Source organism: Ovis canadensis, chromosome 22, assembly GCF_042477335.2.
Source record: "Ovis canadensis isolate MfBH-ARS-UI-01 breed Bighorn chromosome 22, ARS-UI_OviCan_v2, whole genome shotgun sequence".
NCBI classification, from domain to species: Eukaryota; Metazoa; Chordata; class Mammalia; order Artiodactyla; family Bovidae; genus Ovis; species Ovis canadensis.
Window position 1 is genome coordinate 39,067,621 of NC_091266.1, and position 14,380 is coordinate 39,082,000.

Genomic DNA, 14,380 nt, shown 5'->3' on the forward strand with positions numbered 1-14,380 from the left:
GAGAATTTGGGCTCTTTGTGTCCTGTTGGGCTTTTCAAGCTTGAATTGGAGGGGAAAAGGGACTGTTCAGGTGGCCTGGAGCACCAAGGACAAAGCCAGCCTTGCTCAAAGCAGTCATTTTATTCAGGCCTACTAGAAAAGGAATGTCCCTCATTTTAAAACTAAAGTCTTCCATCCACCCTTAAAAAAAAAAAAATTAATATTTAGCTCTTGACCTGCTTCCCAAATGGATCTTATTTTTTTCCTCACATCTGTATAGTGTTCTTTAAACAACCCCAATCCCTATGTGTTTTATCCTTTTGACTCTTGGAGAATAATCAGAGCTTTCATAATAGAGAATATTGTTAATTGTGTGTTTACATTCTTTTCATCCTTCCTCACGGAGACTGTTTAATACCAAGTGTGTCTCTGCATATTTATGTGTTTCCCAGGGGTAATCCTCAGTGTAGGAAAGATAATCTAGACATTTATGCGCTTTTATGTTTACACTTCAGCTCACTTCTTTTAAACCTTGATTGAGACTGATTTCATACATGGCTTCCTGAGATGAGATACTGAACTTGTGTTTCAAGGATAGTCTTGATTCAGTTCAGGGATGATGATGACCTTTGACATTAGAAAATGATTCAGAATGCTTGCCTTGATTTTTGATGCCTGACTTTAAAGAGAATTTGGGACAGAGGAAAATTCCAGGTTGTGATTGCCTTCTCCCCAGGACAAGCCTGATTAGTCATCACTGTTTTGCCTTAGGCATGAAATGGTAATGTAAAGACTCATGATTCTTGAGGGGAATTAGGAAAGCAATTAGGAAAAGCAAGCAAATTGTCTCTAACCTAGTTTTTTCTTGATCATTACTTTGTCCAGAAAAATACTCAGAAGCTTTGCATTTGACACCTTCAAGATCAAGGATTGGCAAATTACAGCTTACAAGCTAAAAAAAATTTTTTTTAACATTTTTTCAGTTGTCAAAAAGTCAAAAGAATATTATTTTGTGACTCGTAAAAATGATACAGAATTAAAATTTCCTATCCGGAATAACGTTTTACTGCAGCACAGCCCTGTTAATTCATTTTCACATGGCTCCTTTTTGCTCAACAGCAGAGTTGTAGTTGCAACAGAGCGTACATGGCCCACGAGCCTGAAATATTTACTGTCCAGCCCTTTGCAGAGGAAATGTGCTGACCTCTGTTCTGAATCACTTCCTTCGTATTTGCTTGACCTTGAGGGTCTCATGCTCTGGGGTATTGTTACTAAGATCAACAGATACTATTAAAAATCAACAGATAATATTAAAATCAGTCACAAATAATCACTGTTCTGTGAAAGTGTTCTTGTTCATTTCTCGAGGTTTTGTGTGTGTGTGAGTGTGTGCTTTTCAGCAGAGGCTGGGACGGACACACTAAAGGCAGGGACATGCTTCTCTGTGTCTTCTGTAGCATGATTGTTCTTCCTGCTGTGTGGCAGCCTGAGTAGTAGGAGCCTGTGTGTGCTCTGGGTTCATGTCCTGTTGCTGTAAAGTCTCTACGAGGGGAGGATTTTTGTCCACAGCTGCCCATTAATAATACTTAGAAGGGCCCTGTAGATCTTCCCAGCGTGTGTCCGCAGCCATTCCTAATCATGTTACCTGTGATTTCGTACTCTGGATTGTGTCATAGCCACGCCTGTGCTGCACTCATCCGATGAGGGTTCTCTGTCCCTCCCCGCTCCACGTGCTGTTTGCATGTAGCGTGCCCACCATCTGGAGAGCGAGCTTAGCCTTTCCAACATATCGTGTCATTTTTCGTTGAAAAAGAGCCCTGATCTAATGGAATGTGTTTCCTTTTTCCTTTTCTCATTCCTCCCTCAGCTGATAACAGAACGAAAAAGAAAGTGGCCCATCGAGAAAGAAAGCAAGATTTTTCTGCCTTTAAGCAAACAGACAGCGAGATGAAGGTTAAAATATCACCGCAGCTTCTCTTGGCCATGCACCGTTTCCTAGCAACAGGCAAGTGCCGCTTATCACAGTTTGAAATCTCTGCCAACCCTGGAGCAAGTTTCTCGCCCGCCGCTGACTGGGGTGGGCTGGGGGTGGAGCCTGGGAACTGGGGTGATAAGTAATGCCACTTTTGTGTTTTGTTTTTTGTTTTGTTTTGTTTGTTTTGTTTTGTTTTTTTCTTTTTAAATTCTCTCCTCTCCTATGTTCAGTGTCGGCATGAACCCTCTGAGACATTTACCAGGGGTGGACCAGTAACTTAAAATTGGTCTGAAAGGTAAGGATGAATGTTAGTGCCACACTGCATGTGAACGGTAGGCCAGGCCATCCGCTTCAGCTCAGTCCAGGGGAGAGCCAGCTGGCGGAGCAGGCGGACAGTGCATCCCAGGCCCCATCTCGGTGTGTCAGGCACTGAGTAGCTCTCTCTTCAGCTTGCCTCGGAAGAACAGTTGGACATCAGTGGTGACGCAGGTGCTATGATTTGCAGTGAAGAACAGTAAATTCTCAAAATTGAATCTTGACCCTTTCTGGTTGTAATGAAATCAGAAATCCTCAGAACTCTGACGTAGATTTCCTGATGGCCTCTTCAAAGCAGATTGTTAACTCAGGCCCATTCCAGGAGGCAAGTGTTCACATTATTAAAACCACCAACCCAGCCGGCAGTGACTGCTCCAGGGAGGTCAAGGTCGAATGGATTTGAGAGACTGACTGACCCTGCTCACATCCCCAGATGGCTCTCTAGGTGAAGGGTGAGCTCTGTTGGCCAGGGAGAAGTGTGAGAGAATCTGAGGGTGCCCAGTGGCCTATAGAAGACATCTGTGTCCAAGATGGGCAGCCAGTGCCTTTCAGCTGAATGCAGTGTACTTGAGATATTTTGAAAAGAAGGCTAACAGCAACCAAGTGATGGAATGTTATACACTCTTTAAGATCATTTTTTCAGATACCTCAAAAGACTCATCATATAATATTTATCACGTGAAAATACTTAGTGTAAAGTAAGAAGAAACAGTATAAAACCATGTGTACACAAGATTATCCTTGTATTTTTTAGTATACACACACGTACGTACATGGCACTCATGCCTAGGTGAGGTATGGGAAAGAAATACTCACCAATTGCTCAGAATGGTTATGAGTAGTTGGTTTATCGGTTTATTTTCTTCTTTCTGTTTTTCTATATTTTCCAAAACTTCTGTGATGTACTATCTTATTTTGTTATTACAAAAAAGTCACCGAACTAATGCAGAATCTATAGGTCTCACATATAACATAATTAAAAACCTTTTAGACATATGAACAAATATCTTTAACTTATTTTTTTTTTATTTCTGATAATATTGTTCTTCATCATTTAAGAACCACAATTTAGACATTACCTTTTTCTGCCTCATAAAGTCCACTTTCAGTATAGTACCCTTAAGTCAGTAACTTGGGATTTTGTTATTTTAAATGAAATCACTATCTTTATCACTTCAGATCAACATTACTTTTTTAAATAGCAAGCTGGAGTGCATGTTGATGTGTGCACGTGCCTTGCTTTTATTCTGAATCTCTCCCTTCCTCTGTTTCCAGACTTTCTCAGGGTAGTCGATGGGAGAATGAGATGTGAGCACTGCGTCTGAGCACCTGGTACTAACCCACGCCTAGACGCTTCCTGACCTCTGCTTCTTCCTTTGGCTGTTGTTGGACAGTCAGTCTTTTGTGGCCTGTTGCAGGGTGTCCTGGCAGTCATGGAGCCTGCTTCTGGTTGATTTTCCTTTGTGTCAGTCAGAAAATGAGGGTTGTGTTTTTTTTTTAATGATACCTGAAACCAATGACAGGTTGAAAAAGAAAAATTCTAAAGCAACAAACATGAGAATTCAGTATTTTCTAATTTCTCCCAGGTTATCTGCCCCCAGTGGATCACGAAACGGAAGTCTCATTAATCCATGCTGTATTGCTTCGATTCCAAGTATTCTTTAAACACTTTAATCACTAGCATCATTTTTTTTCCATCCATTTGAAGTGTAATATCAAGTTGTGTTTATATCTATAGAAGTAGAAGCATTTAGCCCATCCCAGATGTCAGAGAAGATCCTTCTAAGGCTGCTAAAGCACCCCAATGTCATCCAGGAACTGAAGTATGATGAGAAGAACAAGAAAGCTCCAGAATACTACCTCTACCAGCGAAACAAACCTGTAGACTACTTCGTTCTCATTTTGCAGGTCAGAAGTACTAATCAATAGTTATTTGATCTCATTGAGTACCCACCCTTTCAGCTCTGAGGAGACTTGGTGTAGGTGAATGGGTGTCAAGGATTACACACTTAACTTCTGGGGTGGCCTTATATGTGGGAGAATTTCATCTCCCTGTTTTCATATCTGCAAAAGCAGTATCGTTAGTTACTTTAATTTCCAATACTGATAGGCACTTGGTGATTGCTGAGGCATTGAGGCATTCCTTTGAAGAAGGGTGAATTCAGGTGTGTGTTTATTTGTTTTTTGGAAGAGTTTGAGGAATTAACTGTGTGTGTCTAAATCTTGGCTGGACATTTGAAATGTCACTGTGAGTTCCTTGAGTCTTCTTTTCATTGTCTTTTCTTTCTTCCACCCCTCATTAAGACTTGGCCATACACAGACAGCTTCTTAGAGATTCCTTATTATCTCTTCTCTTAATGTCATCAAAATAATCCATTTATTGGATTGGCCCAAAAGTTCATTTGGTGTTATGGAAAAACCTGAATGTATTGTTTTTATTCCTGGTTACTAACCAGATTCTGTTTTAATGAGCAACTGATGGGTAATCACAGCCCCTCATGGCAATGGTTACTTACCTCCTTCTTTGCTATAACATAATCCACTATATAAGGTGAGAAGGTCCCTCCATTCTGAGCCCTCTTAGAGGGGCTTCTGTGCTTGAGTTGACAGGAGGCCCTTGTTATCTCACAGTATCACCTGGTAGAGCGCAGTTCTTGGCATGGAGACCAAGATGCATAGTACAAAGAACAGTGTGCTAGTTTTATTGATTTCTTATACTTCTTTCGGAGAAGGCAATGGCACCCCACTCCAGTACTCTTGCCTGGAAAATCCCATGGGTGGAGGAGCTTGGTGGGCTGCCATCTATGGGGTCGCACAGAGTCGGACACGACTGAAGTGACTTAGCAGCAGCAGCATACTGCTTTAGTGAACATTTACTTTTATGGGAATTCTGAATGTATTTCAGTATGAGACTACTAGCCCTTTTAGCATTCTCCTTTTTCTTGGTTACTTCCTAGTAAGAATTGGAAGGATCTTTGTAAGAGTATAATTAGCACTTGGTAGGCCCATCTATCAGAGAAGGCAATGGCACCCCACTCCAGTACTCTTGCCTGGAAGGCTGCAGTCCATGGGGTCGCACAGAGTCGGACACGACTGACGCAACTTAGCAGCAGCAGCAGACCCATCTACAGTTTGCACCTAGCAAGTCCTAGCTATCTAAATGAACTAAAGTTCTTTTATTTGAAAGTAACTTTTATCAAATGTCTAGATGTTGGGAACTCTGGGAAGTACTGTGTTCATGCCCTATGTTTGGCCTGTACAGTGAATTCTGGATGCAGAAGTCAGGAGCTGTAGAAAAGTCTGGATTAACTGGGCATATGCTGCTTTCATAGGGTGTTTCTTGGAAACTTCTGTTTGCAGGTTTTCTAAGTCAGTACCCTGATGCTTCTAGTAAACTTAGTCTCATTCAGTCCTGAACTGTGTTTTTCGTTTCTCTAGGGGGATAGACGAGCTTGAAACTCTGAGGGGGCTATTGGGAATTAATTTTATTTACTACAGTGAAGGAGTAAAGCGTTCATGTTTCTCATAAAAGGTCGATATGAATATTCCTTAAACCTAGAGAAGCTATATGACATTAAAGACAGTTTATTTTGGAGAACTCTGAGGATTGACATTGTGAATTTCAGTAATAGTAGAAACTCTATGGCTTTCAATTGTCGATTTTTATATAGTTAGCATTTATGAATTCTGATTCATTAATGCTCTATTGGTATGTAAGAAAGCCATTTCCTGGCTGATGGATCTAAAAGTAGATTTTATGGAAGAGGGACTTCATAATCTTTGTTCCTTTATAAGTAAATCTTTATTTTTCAGAAGGCTCTTATGTCTATGTAACTATATTTGAATACCTGTGTCATGTTGAATATTTTTGTAAATGTGACAAGTTCTTGGAACTGACGATGTCATGAGGGTTTTATAAAGATTTACAGGATTTATGGAGGTGTTCAAATTATAGAGTTTGGTGAAAGTCATGTTCTTGTGAGCCAGCCAGTTACTTGAGGTACCTAGAGTATGACAAAATGAAATCTAATACCCTGTCAGTCTAACATATGCCCAGTCGCTCAGTCTTGTCTGACTGTTTGTGACGCCATGGACTGTAGCCCTCCAGACTCCTCTGGAGGGATTTCCCAGGCAAGAATCCTGGAGTGGGCTGCCATTTCCTCCTCCAGGGATTCTTTCAGACCCAGGGATCAAACCTGTGTCTCCTGCCTTGGCAGGCGGATTCCTTACCACTGAGCCACCTGGGAAGCCCCATACAGATAGTCCAAGCTAAAATATCACTAATCCATCATTGGAAATTCATGCCAGATTATTGAATATGTTCCACTGTATTTTAAGAGCATTAAATTAGTAGAAAGCAGCAGTAGCTGCCTTCCCTTCCTGTCCCAGGGCTAGCGAGCTGCCCTCTTCTGAAGACACTTGAAAACTCGTATCAAATGATTGATGTCTGGAATATAATTATAAATAGAAACATCATTTTGAGTTTAAACTCTAGATGAAATAGTTTAATTTATTCAAAGGGCAAACCATTTAAGTAAGCTTAATTAAAAGAAAATCCTATAGGTTATGGGGCACATACCTCCCACTACAGGTGAATAAAAAGGCACTTTCAAGTTTTATCTGAGAAAATAGTTTAACTAAAATGTATTTGGATAAAAACACAGTAAATAGTGAAAGAAAACTTTATTGGTTCTATATACCTTAAATAACTTAATAAAATAATGGAAATGGGTAGGAACATAATTTTAATGGAAAATTTTCTTCTACCATCTTAAAAAAGGAAGAAAAAATTATTTTAAATTGTGTACATAATAAAACAAAGTTAACCAAGTTGAAGAAAATTAAATATAAAGCTAGGGAAATACACTTTAAAAACATTTTATGTGACTTCATAAAAATTGGTCATTTGCTGTCACATGAACGTCTAGTAAACTCAGAAAGAGAGAAATTTCATAAAAACAATCTGCACAGATCATAATGAAATAAAATTAAACATAAAAATGCATAATTGAAAAGTACAGAGCTATTTTAAAATTGTGGTCAGTTCTCTTACAAAGATGTGTATATAAGGCATAGAACAGACAGTATAAGATGTTCTCATTTGTGTTAAAGGAACCTACATTCTTCCTTTACACACACATAATAATCATTGCCTCTGAGGAGGAGGTTTGGAGAACTAGGAATAGGGTAGAAGGGAAACTTACTTCTCTTTTTGAATTTCCATGTGTATGTACTACCTGTTTAAATATGTTAAAAATTGTGAATTAATGGCAAACTAAAAACCCTAAGTAGCAACTGAATTAGGGAGAAAATATATAGAGTATCATAAAATACCATAAGACTATTAAATAATATAAATACTGTATACATAATATGTCAGATTTTAAACTTTTATTTCTATATTTGCATAAGAAAAAAGATACCTATAATTTTCTGTAATAGAAAAGGAGCAAAGCAACAAACTCAAAAGAACAAATTAAATAATAGATTGTCATGAAAATAACTTTTAAAATGAAAAAAACTCTACGTACCATAAACAAAATCAAGATTGGTTCTTCTAAAAGATGAACAAACTCAGTATTCTCATGCCATAATTAATGTGATGAGAAAAAGCAAAACTAGAAGTTCTCCTTTGTCCCTCGGAAAAGCAGCTAGAATCAAAAGAATCACTTGGGGGAAAAGTTGAGACTTTAAAGAACTCAATTTCTATATTACACAAATAGAAAAAAATGATTTGACAATCAGATGCATTCTTTAGGACAACATGGCCTTATCTAATTAAGTCTGAGTAAATACTATTGTGAGCCAGTCTCACTTATCCACATTGATGGAGAATTCCTAAATAAAAAGATAGCAGTTAGAAACCAACAGTAGACCCAAAGAGTTATTCACTGTGACTCAATTAGGATTATTTTAGAAATTCAGGGCCAGTTTAATAGAAGGACAACAAAACTAAAATATGCCATGTTAATTAAGAAAGCAGTAAAAGAAAAAATAGTATAATCGATAGTTATCAAAAAGGCAACTGACAGAGGTAAACATCCATTCTTGATTTTAGAAAACAACCCCCACACACACACAAAAACTCTGTAAAAATCCATGATGAACAGTGAACAAAATACACAATACTTAATTTCACCTGTTATTTGGGAAAGGAATTTTAAGCCTTCAATATCAAACCTTCTCATGGAGTTTTGAGTTGCAGGATCTTATGTCTCTCAGTGGATAATGTTTCCTCACTCTTGACTCATGTACTGATAACACAGTCACATTAAAGAAAAAAATTAGCTACCTAGCGTCAGTCCTATTTTTTAAAAAAGTATGTATAAATATTAGGTTGGCTAAAGAGTTCATTTGAGTTTTCCCATAACACCTTACAGAAGAACCTCAACAAACTCTTTGGCCAACCCAATATGAAACCAATAAAAGTTCTTTTGAACCCTTTGAGCTGAGAACTCTTGTATAGAACAATAAAGAGAACAAGTTTGTAATTAGCACTTTAAATGTGTAAATGATGTTGTTTGGCTGACAGGAAAGTGCCAGTGGTCCCAGACTGTTGCTCTTGCATCCAGCACACTCGGCTCCCCTGCGCCTGGTGAGGACAGCACCCTCCCACCCTGTGCTGTTTGAGCTACTTTGTATGTTTGTACAGTATGTTGTGCTGTTAGTTGGCCTCTGCTGGGTGTGACCAGATTATTTCTATGTTTAGTCCTTCTCGCTGCTTTATCTTTGGCTCAGTGCTTCTCACACTTCAGTGTGCTTGGGAATCTCTTGAGGATTCATTACATCTAAGGTGGAGTCTTAACAAGCTCCCATTTGGATGAGTAGAAGGCTTAGCCACGATGATTCATGTAGTAAGAACAGCTTCTATCAGAGAGATCTGAGCAGTAAAGGCAAGTGCTGGCACTGACATCTGGTGGTAGCACTTGGTTAGATGATGGTCAACCAGACAGCCTAAAATATGTGTACATTAATTTTTGACCATCAAAAAATTTTTTTAATTTAAGCATTTATGAACTTGCTGAGTCCCAGGACTACATCTGTGGACTCCAGATTGAAAAATATTGCTTTAGAATGAATGGGTGATGTTCCTCTTCCTATTGGGTAGTGCTGGTGACCTGGCATTTGTGCTCCTGGCATTTAATGGTATCTCCCTGTACGTGTCAAAGCCTACTTTGTAACGATGACTTTAAAAACAGGAAATAAAAAGAGAACTCAATTCCAGAGCGAGCAGGAGACCAAGTTGCTGCTCAGCATATGGGATCTGAGGGTCTTCAGCCATGAGCCCATGGCCTCCACTGATCGCTTGATCTTGTCCGTGCCAGCGAGGACAGCTGAGGCTTCTCCCTTGAGGCCAGGTCCACCTGACCTCTGAGTACTTTGTGGATGCTTGGAAACTTTGAAAGGAGTTACACCTTTTTCCAAGGAAAGGTGGGATCCTGTGGGAGTCACTTTACTCGAGGAGCTAGCTTTGCTTGAGGCAGTGAAGCCTTCTTCCTATTTGTCAGTTTACCCATGTGATGTCCTTTCTTCCTTTGGGAGTCTGTCCTGCCCTGTCCCAATTTTTTTTTTTTTTTTTTTTGGCTGACAGGCTAGAGCAAAGCCATGAATGTTTCAAAAGTAAAGTTGATATGTAGCCCCTTCCCTATATAGAAAGTTGTTATCTGAGAAGTTCCCTGATTGAGTTTTGAGCCCAGCAAGATATTTCCTCAAAGGGCAGCCCTGTTTTGTGTACTGATAGGTTTACTTGAAAATGGTCACTTTTCTGAGTCATTGACACATGCAGATAAGTAAAAATGTATTCACTGGATGTTTTTAAAACTTCCCGGTCAGGAAAGCCTCACTCTAGAGGAGGGCTGGGTGGTTTTGGGGGGTTGTAGAATCACGGAATGTTAGAACTGAAAGAACCGTAGCGTTCGTCTTCTCTACTGCTGTTTTATAAATGAAGCAAGATTAGCCTAGGGCAGCAGTTCCTAAATGCTTGGTACTTGACAAAGTTTTCTCCAGTTTGAGGCAAAATGAGGAGAAAAAAGGACAGTGGCAATGAGTTCTTCATGAAGCTGTGTATATTGTTTGTTTCCCTAGTGGCTCAGTTGGTAAAGAATCTGCCTGCAATTCAGGAGACCTGGGTTCGATCCCTGGGTTGGGAAGATCCCCTGGAGGAGGACATGGCAACCCACTCCAGTATTCTTGCCTGGGGAATCCCCATGAACAGAGGAGCCTAGCGGGCTACCATCCATGGGGTCAGAGTCAGACACGACTGAGCGACTAAGCACACATTCTGAAATTATGTATTTTCTCTATTGGGGATTAAAATATCTGGGTTTCTGTGAAATCATGGTCTCACACAGATAGCTATGTTTAAAAAAAAAAATCTCTTATGAAATAAAAATGTGGCAACCCTCTCTTTGCTCCTGAGGAGGAAGATGGATTTTCCTAGTTTTTGGGATAAGCTGGGAACCACTGACCTAGTATACCTGCCTTTAATCTGATGGATCTAGACTCGGTAGACTCCACAAGGAAGGTAGCTGATCTTCCTCTGCCTGCCAGCCAGTCTTGGGGAGCAGGGAGAGATCATCTGAGGGGGCTGAGAATCTTTGAGCAGCTGTCCTGGTCTAACTGACAGCTTGTGGGGAGTCCCTTGAGAGGCCGGAATGCCCAGAGGTTCCAGAGCTGATACCCATTTGCAGCGGCACAGAACACAGAAGTCCCTGTCACTTGTTCTTAAAAAAAAAAAAAAAAAAAATTCAAAGGTCCATATCAACGGGTGGTTCATAGAGATGGACGTCATTAGGAGTCTTTACGGCATTTGATCCTGCCTCCTGATTTTCTGCGTAGAAATGCAGGTTAGGAGATGGTCTTGCAGCCACTTTTGAGTTTACAATCACCAAGGCAGACATTTTCAAATAGCATCTATGTGCATCCTAGCTCCCTGATACAAAATCAAGGATTAGTCCGTGACGAAATGGATATGTAACTGAAGGTATCCACCAGTGGGCACTTTCATTTCTGTTGCTTACTATCTCTGAATATTGTCCTTCCCTACGTCTCTTAGGGATCCTGCCTCCCATTGTTTCCTGCCAACTTTTAGCTTTTGCTCTCTGAGTTCCCACCTCTTCTCCCTCCACTGTCTTCCCTTTCTGGCTGGAAATGGAAACAACCCACTCCAGTATTCTTGCCTGGGAAATCCCATGGACAGAGGAGCCTGGCGGGCTACAGTCGATGGCATTATAGTCAGACATAACTTAGCAACTAAACAACAACAAAACAGCCCTCATTAACCCCACTGCACCCTCCTCACCCTGCTGCCATCTCCCCTCTGTGGCCCTGCCTCCTGTGCTTTGTCCTGCCTGCCTTCCCTTTCCATCCACTATCTGATTTCTTCGGGAAAATACCCCCTCAGGCCACACTGCCTTCCTTGGTGACGATGACCGTCCCTTCACTCTGAGCTTCTTCGGCTCCTCCTCTCTGCAGTGACGCGGTGGTCCATCCCTTCACGCTGAGGTTCTTCCCCTCCTCCTCTCTGTGGTGACACGGTCGTCCGTCCCTTCATTCTGAGGTTCTTCTCCTCCTCCTCTCTGCGGTGAGGCGATCGTACATCCCTTCACGCTGAGGTTCTTCCCCTCCTCCTCTCTGCGGTGATAGTGGCCGTCCGTCCCTTCACTCAGGTTCTTCCCCTCCTCCTCTCTGCCGTGACGCAGCCGTCCGTCCCTTCATTCTGAGCTTGTCCCTTCACTCTGAGCTTCTTCCGCTCCTCCTCTCAGTGGTGACGGGGCCGTCCGTCCCTTCACTCTGAGGGTCTTCCTCTCCTCCTCTCTGTGGTGACGCGGCGTCCGTCCCTTCACTCTGAGGGTCTTCCTCTCCTCCTCTCAGTGGTGACGCAGCGTCCGTCCCTTCACTCTGAGGGTCTTCCTCTCCTCCTCTCAGTGGTGACGCAGCGTCCGTCCCTTCACTCTGAGGGTCTTCCTCTCCTCCTCTCTGCGGTGACGCGGGCGTCCGTCCCTTCACTCTGAGGGTCTTCCTCTCCTCCTCTCTGCGGTGACGCGGCGTCCGTCCCTTCACTCTGAGGGTCTTCCTCTCCTCCTCTCAGTGGTGACGCAGCGTCCGTCCCTTCACTCTGAGGGTCTTCCTCTCCTCCTCTCTGCAGTGACGCGGGCGTCCGTCCCTTCACTCTGAGGGTCTTCCGCTCCTCCTCTCTGCGGTGACGCGGCGTCCGTCCCTTCACTCTAAGCTTCTTCCGCTCCTCCTCTCTGCGGTGACGCGGCGTCCGTCCCTTCACTCTGAGGGTCTTCCTCTCCTCCTCTCTGCGGTGACGCGGGCGTCCGTCCCTTCACTCTGAGGGTCTTCCGCTCCTCCTCTCTGCGGTGACGCGGCGTCCGTCCCTTCACTCTGAGCTGCTTCTGCTCCTCTGCGGTGACGCGGTCATCTGGTTCTACTTGTGTCTGTTTTCCCTTTGGCTCCAGGTGGTTTGTTTTTCTCCCGCTCTCAGTCATGGTCTGCAGTTGCTCCTTGTCTCTTTCCACCCACATTTCTCTTCTCACATCCCCATCTCCATTTCTGACCTTTTCCCTGAGCTTTGTTCTTCCATTTCAGCCTTTTTGATGGGCTCTTCGAAAGGTCTTGTTTTCTTGAAGGGCGTTCTTCTTCTCTTCCCAGCTCCCATCACTGCCCTTCCTAGTGTTTCCACCTCCACGCATGGAGTCCCCGTTCTTCAAGTCACTCAGAGCAAACTTTTCTTGCAATTTTCAACGCCCCTCCTTTCTCTCCTTATGCTTTTCTCTCACGGTTTCACTAAATTATGTTCATTCTTTATCCATGGCTCTTCTCATGGCGATCTTTTTCCAGTCCTGTGGTTACTGCCTTTGTGTACGTCAGACTTGATCTTCCTGAAACCTTCTCAACAACCTGACTGAGCTAGCCCATCTTTCAAGGAGCTCCACAGTCGGACCTGCTCACCAAACTCTCTTTTCAAACCTGTCTCCCCTTCTTCCCTGGTAAACCCACTGAGCCTGCTGTTGCCCACCTCTGACCTTCCTTGACACTGTTCCCTTCTCTTGGCTCAAATCCTACTCCTCCTTAGATTTTCCTTCCTGTGTAAAATTTGTCTTTATACAAGAACAGGAGGTAATTTTTTTCTCTCTCCCTGAAATCCTTGTGTTCCTCTCGTCTTTTTCCTCATGTGGAATTTTTGTTCACTGCCTTGTATCATGGCGTTTCATGTTCTCTCCCCTTACCTGAACTGTGTGCTCTTGGAGCACAAAGGCTGTCTTCTCACAAGGCTGCACAGGCTCCACTATAGGACCCTGTGTGGTCAGGGTTTTAGCACCTTTTGGTTTGCAGGTTGATTTTGTATAATAGCAAGAGAATTGGTTGGAGATTGATAAAACTAGTATTTTCCATCGAGTGAAGGAAAACCTAAAAGAGAGACAACTGATGGTTTTCTGAGGAAGGGATTTGAGAAGAGACTTACATAAATGGGAATTTAGTGTAGAATAAAAGGGAGTGATCACAGTGATAAGAGTTCGTGTTCGTGGGTGACAGTGTAGCATACTGATTAAGAGCTTGTTCTTGGGTCACTTCATCTTTCTGAGCCCCGTTCTCCTGATTTATATGAGGGTGATGATTGTGTCTGCTTTATAGAATTGTGAGCATTAAGTGAATTAATAAAGCACTGTGATTGTTGGCACAGTTCCTCTTCAATAAATGGTAGCTTAAGTTTTGTTTATGCATGGTAAAGGATGTACCATGAAGGTACACTCTTACCAAAGAGGCAAGAATTACAGGTAAGATGAGTGAGAACTTTCCTGATCCTTGGCTTAGAAATCTAGAATACAACTTGCTTATGAGGGTTTTCCAGTAGCCCAGAAAAATGCATGTTGATATCACCTACCGTGAAAAGATTATGGTGAACCCTAAGGATGGGGGAATGAGTAAAGCACAGCCTGTCCCAGAAGAAATGGTGAGAATGAAGAAGTTGTGATCAAGTTAGAGGAAGGAAAGAAGGAAGAACCATAATGGAAGGACATTTCTTAAGGTGCTTTTCCAAGACAAGAGAAGTACCAGTGTCACGGTGCCTCTTGGGTATCTGGATGACCAGGGATTGGCCTGCAG

General features: G+C 42.2%; 1 protein-coding gene across 2 annotated transcripts in view; it reads left to right on the plus strand.

The window, feature by feature from the left end:
- Nucleotides 1–14,380, plus strand: part of CNNM2 (cyclin and CBS domain divalent metal cation transport mediator 2) — a 172,721-nt gene that overhangs the window by 140,224 nt on the left and 18,117 nt on the right. For both annotated transcript variants that reach the window (XM_069566972.1, XM_069566971.1), the window contains exons 3-4: nt 1,847–1,984; nt 4,008–4,177. In XM_069566972.1, coding sequence (XP_069423073.1) covers nt 1,847–1,984; nt 4,008–4,177 — 308 coding nt within the window. The remainder of the gene's footprint in view (nt 1–1,846; nt 1,985–4,007; nt 4,178–14,380) is intronic.